The sequence below is a fragment of the Setaria viridis genome, chromosome 8, assembly GCF_005286985.2.
Source record: "Setaria viridis chromosome 8, Setaria_viridis_v4.0, whole genome shotgun sequence".
NCBI lineage: Eukaryota > Viridiplantae > Streptophyta > Magnoliopsida > Poales > Poaceae > Setaria > Setaria viridis.
In genome coordinates, this window is record NC_048270.2 from 32,688,458 (window position 1) to 32,696,148 (window position 7,691).

General features: G+C 42.0%; 1 protein-coding gene across 1 annotated transcript; it reads right to left on the reverse strand.

Moving 5' to 3' along the window:
- Nucleotides 1-1,117: 1,117 nt before the first annotated feature.
- Nucleotides 1,118-7,431, reverse strand: LOC117866874 (wall-associated receptor kinase 2). Its single transcript, XM_034751164.2, has 4 exons — nucleotides 6,855-7,431; nucleotides 4,844-5,130; nucleotides 3,026-3,217; nucleotides 1,118-2,426 (listed from the first exon to the last, which is right to left on the reverse strand). The coding sequence occupies exons 1-4, from the start codon at nucleotides 7,280-7,282 to the stop codon at nucleotides 1,405-1,407; spliced, it is 1,929 nt and encodes a 642-aa protein (XP_034607055.1). The 5' UTR covers nucleotides 7,283-7,431; the 3' UTR covers nucleotides 1,118-1,404.
- Between the last annotated feature and the right edge of the window lie 260 nt (nucleotides 7,432-7,691).

Consider the following 7,691-nt stretch of genomic DNA (forward strand, 5'->3'; position numbering starts at 1 on the left):
GTACGGGTGGGGCCTAGCGACTTTATAGTCCAAGAACTCCATTGGAGGCAAAGGAGGAGGATGAGGAAAAACAAGAACAGGAGGAAGAAAGAGATGGAGATAAGAGATAGAGGGGGTGGAAGAAAAAATTGAGCACCAGTAGTTCTAACCTCTACCTCCACCACTGCAGCGACTCAGTGGCCTAAACTTGCACAGTCATCGGTTATCAATATCGCCAGGGATGGAGTCAGGAGGGGGGCTGGCAGGGGCCATCCTCCCCCCCCCCCCCCCCCCCCCCCTCATGATCTACAATTTTTGTATGAAATGTCTTAAAAATTAAGAAGAAAATTTATGTATATTTAGTTTTGCTCCATGAATCAGCTTAGCTGCCCCCCTAATGTTTCCATCCCAGCTTCGTCCCTTAGTAACGCGGTCTTTGTCTATTCAATAATCGTACCATTCGTTCTTAAACATAATCAGGAACATCTTAGGAATAAACTAATCGTTCTATTCTGTCCTTCAACCATTAATACCAATCGCTTTACCTCATTTTTTGTTAAATGTCCACGTGGATAGGTGTGTAGTAACATTCCTGGATTGAAAAATGAATACATTCCTTCGGGTTTTTTTAGGAACGCCTTTTGTTGTGGTAGATCAAGACTTGGATGAACAATTACTGCATCAGTATTCTCTAAACCTGTGGCGTGAAGCAGAATAGTGGTGAAAGCTAGTATTTGGACGATAAGCAGGTTGTTTTTTCTTGTTCATTATGTCAAAGTGAAATATATATTATCAAAAGAGGGAATACTTTCTCGGTGATGTCAAGAGAGATCCTTTTTGGTGAAAGAATAATCATTAAGCTTACATGCCTTACGGCCTTAGTAATTAATTCTTTGGAAAGCGGTCTAAGAGATTGCTACTTTTTTAGACAAGTGCGAATCCTCGTCCTGGGTAGCGAGATTGCTCTGGTTTTGTTTCTTCCTTAGCCGAAGAATGAAATTCCAAGGAAGACTATATCGAAGAATGAAATTCCAAGGAAGTCTGTATCGGTGCTGTGGACATCATCGTCAAGACGTCGACCGTACCGTACCCGTCAGAATCTTGTACTGCTTGTAAGTATTCGCCACTTGACAGAGTCTTGCGCTGGTCGTCGCCCGGCGAATAACCTGTCCGATTCGTCCTTTATTTTGTCCAGTTACAGTCGATCGGATTGTAGCTATAGTACAAGCTACACTACAGCATCACAGAAACAGACTATAGTACAAGCTGCACTACATACAAGAGAGAGTACCACTACATGCACAATTCATAGTGCAATCAACTCAACAATGGTAACAGTGAATATACACAGGGATAGACTATGCTGAACTCTTGCTATAAAGTAGTTGCTGCCTTGAGTGCTGACCATGCTCCATGCATGCTTAATTAGCTTGCAACAGAACTTGAGCCTCCGCTGGCTATTGCCTTCACTTCCTTAAGCTCCTCCACCACCTCAGCCATGGTCGGTCTCTCATCCACGTCTTCCTTGAGACATTGGACTGCGAGCCTACTGATCCTGTCCAGGCATTCCATGTGATGATATGATCGGGCATCATTACCAGACAAGATATCTTCGTCATACAACTTCCTTCCATTTCCCTCCTCCTTGAAGGACCTGATGAAGTCTATGTAGAGGCTATTGTCCCCGTACTTGGCCGGCTTCCTCGTGACGAGCTCCAAGAGCACCACACCAAAGCTGTAGACGTCGCTCTTCTCCGTGAAGCGGCCAGACTTTATGTATATTGGGTCTATGTAGCTCATGTCCCCGGACACACACCACTTGGAGTACCTGCTTGCGACGGACACGAGCTTCGCCGACCCGAAATCAGAGACCTTGGGTGTGAGATTATCGTCGAGGAGGATGTTGCCGGACTTGATATCGCCATGGACGTGGTTGTGGCCACCGTGTGAGTGCATGTAGGCAAGAGCTTCCGCTGAGCCAATGGCAATGTCCAGGCGCACTGGCATGGACAGAGGGAGTGTCTTGCCGGCGCCATGGAGGACGCTGTGTAGGCTGCCTCTGGGGACAAACTCGAAGACAAGCATGGGAACATCTGTCTCGAGGCAGCACCCGACGAGGCGGACAAGGTTAGTATGGCTGATGCGGAACTGGAAGGTGATCTCGTTAACGAACTCCTCCTGCGGAAGAACCTCGCCTTTCGCAGTGGAGCACTTAACCGCAACCTGTTGGGAGTCATCAGTTACCCCTATGTAGACCTTGCCAAAGGCACCTTCTCCGATAGATTTTTTGTAGCCGTTTGTGATTTTCTTCAGCTGACCCTCCGTGAAGATGTTAATGCCCATGCTCTTGAGTATGTCACCGCCGTTTCTGTCGAAAAACCTCCTGTGCTTTCGCCTCTTTACCTCAAAAATTGCGAAAGTTGCTACGACGGCGACAACAATTATTCCTGCAGCCATTACACAGGATCTGTCGTCAGCCATACAGTTACATGCAGACCATTTGTTACTTAGTTTTATTGGAAATTTATCTTGTGCTAAAACTAATCCATTCTTCATTTTCTTGCGTATATAAATTATGTGGCTGCTTTTTTCTTTGAATTTCACCTAAGGATTTATATATCATAAACGTTCCAACTCTTAAACATATCAAACACACTTAAAGGAACGATTTTCATTTTCTCTCATAGGAATTTTTTTTCTTATGGATCCCTCAAATGGGAAATTTGAACACAAAACCCTTTTAATATGTGCTGTACAAAATAGAAATGTTATTGAGGGATTGCGAAGGCAACAAATATTTTTTTTTATAAATACGCTATCATGGATATCTATCAGTGTTAGAAAAAAACGAGTAACATTAAAAAGAAGTAACCAGTGTTAGATCAACATGCATACTTGCATTGGTACTATGCAACTATTCAAATTAAAGTTCTTGCTGTTTCTAAAATCCAGCAATGAGATCAAAATACCAACTGAAGAGATTTTTCATCTCCAAAAAGAACGAGGGCAATGCTATATCATTAAGTAAAGAGTGATTAAGGCTCACCTAATATTGGTATTGCCCATACTGGAAATATGGGCTGGCATCCTTTCTCACTTTTACCATCTCCTTTTAGACCAAATTTGCATTTGCACTTGTAACTACCCTGTGTATCATGGCATGTGCTACCACTATAACAAGGATATAATTTTTCATACTTCTCAGGATTTGATTTCCGAAGATCACACTCGTTAATATCTGTGTCAAAGATATATGGGATAGCCAAATAGTTAGTTGGGAAAATTGCATTTTTGCCGAGCTCGAACACTAATTGCAAACTTGCCATTTAAAAACATAAACAGCAAATATACTGTTGGAATTATTGATGATAATCCATTCCATTTTGCACTACATGTTCCTGTGTACTAAAATGGCATTTAGGAAAAATCAACAACAATGTTAGGGAAAAGCACAGGGACATGAATACTAAAACTTTCATATCTTTCTGTGTCTTGTAGGCTTGCACTTTCATATCTTTCATAAACTAAAATGGCATTATTCATATTAGGATGAATAATATGTTGTGAACCTTAAATTAGTTATTATGTCATATTGTTCTGTGTTATCTCGGGTGGAACACATGATATGGACTGTGTGTTCTGTGAACCTTCAAATTTGCATATTATCATGTTGGAAAATATTCATTGTTATATTATTTGTTTCTTGTGATTTGCATTACGCACGTTTTTTTGGTTCCTGGCACTACCTTTTTTACCCAAGTAGCGCACCTGTCATGCCAAAAAAAATGTCTATTTTTTTCAACTTTGTCAAGTGTACGTCAATGGAAAATTTACGTGTCAAGGTGTAGCTATATCCTTCTTTTCAAGAAAAATGTCAAAGGCATCAGTCACGTGGCAGGCATCCCGGGTTTGGGCTGATTTAAGTGAAGGCTATGCTATTATGGTTTTTTAACAATAGGTTCACAAGGTTTGAAGAGAAGTCCAAAGAAAAATTCAGAAAGGAATATTGTTTTTGCTACTCGGTTACGCCATATATATCCGTGGTCGTGCATACATATACAGTGATTCATAAAGTTATATATCGCTTAGGTCCTAAGCATCCATTGATTATGAATACAGATACTTAATGTTTTGTGATGTCAGTATGGCAACACATATGCATTACGGCTATTTAATGGCCATATACCATTCAAAAAAAGAATAGTGAAACATGTTTTGTCCCTCCAGATATGTCCCTCCAGAAGCTGGAGACACATGTTTTGTCCGTTCCATCTACAGCTATGCTGCCTTGGATTCTGGGAAGTGCTCATATATGAGGATGATCTTTTTAAAGATTTTGATTATAATGGGTTATTTGTTTCAACTAGCCATTATGAACAGCTAGCGGCTTAGATCATGGATGGTGAACTCTGAGATGCTGAAAGTTGAGGGTATAAAAGCTGAAACAAAAGAGCACTACCTGGCTACATAAATCAAAACCTAAAAAGAAAGAATCTAGTGGAGAGTAGATATATAACTGGATTGTGGAATACGGACAAGATGGACTAGAACCTGAGAAAAAAAAACAGGCAATTTACTTCAGCTAGGATTTTCGAAAGGCGCAGTCCGAAACCAAAGCTGAAACAAACAGAACCTAAGTTTAACATGCTACAACGATTCGGATGACATGCAGGGTGCCGTTGCATATATGGAATGAATCATATTAGAGAGGAAACAAAGTGTGTCTGCTGAGTTTTCCCTAGCTAGCAGAGTGATCAATGCAAACGATTCTTTCGTACTTAAATTTGACTCACAGCAATGGGTTAACCATTTGCCACTTTTTTAAAAAATAATTAAATTAGGCATCCCATTGAAATAAACTCACTTGTGCATCCTTTGTCACCGGTGACGTAGGGATTGCCCATGTATCCTTCAGAGCAATTACAGAGGTACCCAGGCCCCTGTGTGGCACTGATACAGAAGCTGTTTCTGCTGACGCAAGCGGGAGCTGTGGGCTTAGCCGACGCCTCACCATCCTTGGGTGGGGGCCGGCAAGACCCATCATCCCTGATGGCCCAGTCAAGTACCAGCGGCATAGTTCTAGCTTCTATAACTCTGCTGGCAAATGAATTATTTCCATCAAAAATAAGGTCTTGTCGGCTGAAGCGATACCTAAAATTAACATTAGATAATCATCAGTCATTCCGTGTGTGCCCATATCTATATTTATATATATTTAATTAAAATAAAGAAGTATGACTAAGGATAAAACTGAAACATATCACATTTTGTAATGGAGATAATATTATTTAAAAGAAATAGTGAAATATATATAAAAAATAGGTAGAGGCTCCCACCTGATTCCGTAAAAAAATAGAGAAATATATGTGCCCATGTATTGCTCACACCTGATCTCTTCTTTATCTACCCCTTTGAGTTCGCACATTGTAGAGCTTCACGAAAAGCCCTAGTTAGCTCGCTCAGGCTCGTGGCTAATTCAGCTTGGCTTTGCCTTGATCGACCTTTTGTAAGGAGCAAGCTGAAGTTTTAGCTCATACGCGTTAACTTAACGAACCTGCTTGAGCTGCTCGCAAACCAAATGAGCCGTAAGTCCTACAGACTTGCGATACTATAGTTCTGTCATGTGTGACTTTTATCAAATTGCCCATCCGTTGAGTTTGTTAGACTACAGTTTCCCATCAGCTGAGGACCTATATGCATGGCTGAACGGACTAACGGAGCTGCTGCACGACGAAGTCACCATAGCTGCCAAGATCCACTACGACGGCACCACAAGCTCTACCACCATGCTGCTGCATGCACACAAGCCCATGCACCGTTTGATCCCGCATGTGGGGGTCACTCATAGTACCAAATAGGTTGGGTAATAAACATGAGCTATACTTTTCAAATTAAATTCTGATTGCATCATATCATTATGTTTCTTACAAGATGATTCTTTTTATGAAGCTGGAATTCAGAGAAAATTGCTCTACTTCACAGAAAAATATTCTACGGAAAATATCAATGTGGCAAGAAAAAATGAATTGCAACAGTACAAAAATATACCACAAAATAATACGTTTCCACTGTTAGAACAATCAAGTATAAAGTATACTAGGACCGAACACCCGGAAAATCCGTGATGCTAGGTTCGAACCCTCAACTTCCCTTCTGATGGGTTGACGCCCATCACTACTCAGCTATGGATGTGTTCGTGACTTAGATACGAAACTTTTTTATTTGAACCTTGTTTGTTCCAATTCAATAAATCTTCCCAGACAATCGAGATGTATAGAATTTTTATTGGACAAGCTCATATGATTTGTTCTAGGTATATATTTTTTCCACTTGAACAATTTTTCTACTTGAATATTTTTTGTTCTAGACCAAACTGTAGTATTCTTGTTCTAGAATAATTATCTCTTTTAGCATGAATAATTTTTTTTCCAAACCTGGAATATTCTCTCCTAAACCTGAAACATTTGTTCTAGATTCATGGAAAAATAATTCAACCTTCATAAAAAGTGTTCATAAGAAAATGTCATCCAAACAAACTCAAGTCCAGTCCTGTTTTAAAAATCTTATCCTAAGAATTATAATGGCGCACTTAGAACTTAATTTGCATTTTATGCTATCACTTTTTATTTATATCTGAATTATATCATCCACTTTATTTTTACTCAGAGGGTGAGCGGCAGCGCGGGCAGCCACCACCCAAGCGGCCTCCAATCACGCCCTAAATTTTACCTGTCAACTAGTAGATAGTGTATAACGCAATTGAATATACATGAAAATTTTGTTATTCTATTATATGTCGACCTATATTTTAGTTTCGAGAAACATGATATAGCCAGACCTTGGATATGTAGAGGACAGGAAGTATAGGACCGTACCAGCCTTTCTCAGCCACAAAGGCGAAGCTGCAGGGGCTGTACGTCCACGCAGGATTGTCGTAGGTGCCGTTGCTGTTGTTGTTCCAGTAAACCTGTATCGTGCTGAGGTTGCCCGAGATCGGCATCTGGCAGCAGCCGAGCCCCGTGCACTGGGCGCCGTCGGTAGCCGCGCCCTTTATGCTCTCGCAGTAGGTGACGCAGCCGGTGTAGTAGCTCCTGCTCTGCAGGAGCGCCACCGTGCTGCACCCGATGGCCGTGAACTCGTTGCTCCTCGCCGAGATCATGAACGGATTGGCAAGTATCCACGGCCCCGCGTAGGAAGTGAAGAAGCTTGGCGAGTTCAAGTTGTAGCACATGTACGAAGGATAGGTGACGACGCGTATCTCGCCGGTCTCCGGCGAGATGCTGATGACCTCGGCGCTACTCATGTATAGTCTCGGAGGACTAAAGCTATTGTTTCAAGTGAGGTTGTACGGACTAAAGCCCGGCCGGCCACAGCCATCGCCGATGCCAAAAGGATAGGGAATATCTATGTTGCCGCACTTACTAGGGCAGTCCGGTCCCGGCATCGAGGAGTTGGATGCAGCCGCAACCAGATGGGAAGTTACTAGGGCAGGAACAAGGAGATGCCACAGTAGAACTCGAAGAGGCGCCATGGCTGCTGCTGGATTATCGGCGCTTAGATGCTAACAACTAGACAGTGAAGATGCTGTAGCATTATTTAGCTTCATGATTTCCTATGCGGCCGCATGCAGGGTTATATATAGCCGGGGAGGACGAAGACAAATTCCTTGCTTCCAACTTCAGCCAACCGCAGACTCATCTCATTCCTAATGT

What these genes read in the sequence shown, in the direction of transcription:
- LOC117866874 (XM_034751164.2), bottom strand. Translation starts at nt 7,282, where the DNA reads ATGAGTAGCGCCGAGGTCATCAGCATCTCGCCGGAGACCGGCGAGATA. An exon ending in TTTGTGGCTGAGAAAGGCTG is followed by an intron (nt 5,131 to 6,854) that starts GTACGGTCCTAT and finishes TGTTAATTTTAG; the next exon opens with GTATCGCTTCAGCCGACAAG. An exon ending in ATGGGCAATACCAATATTAG is followed by an intron (nt 2,427 to 3,025) that starts GTGAGCCTTAAT and finishes TAATGGCTGCAG; the next exon opens with GAATAATTGTTGTCGCCGTC.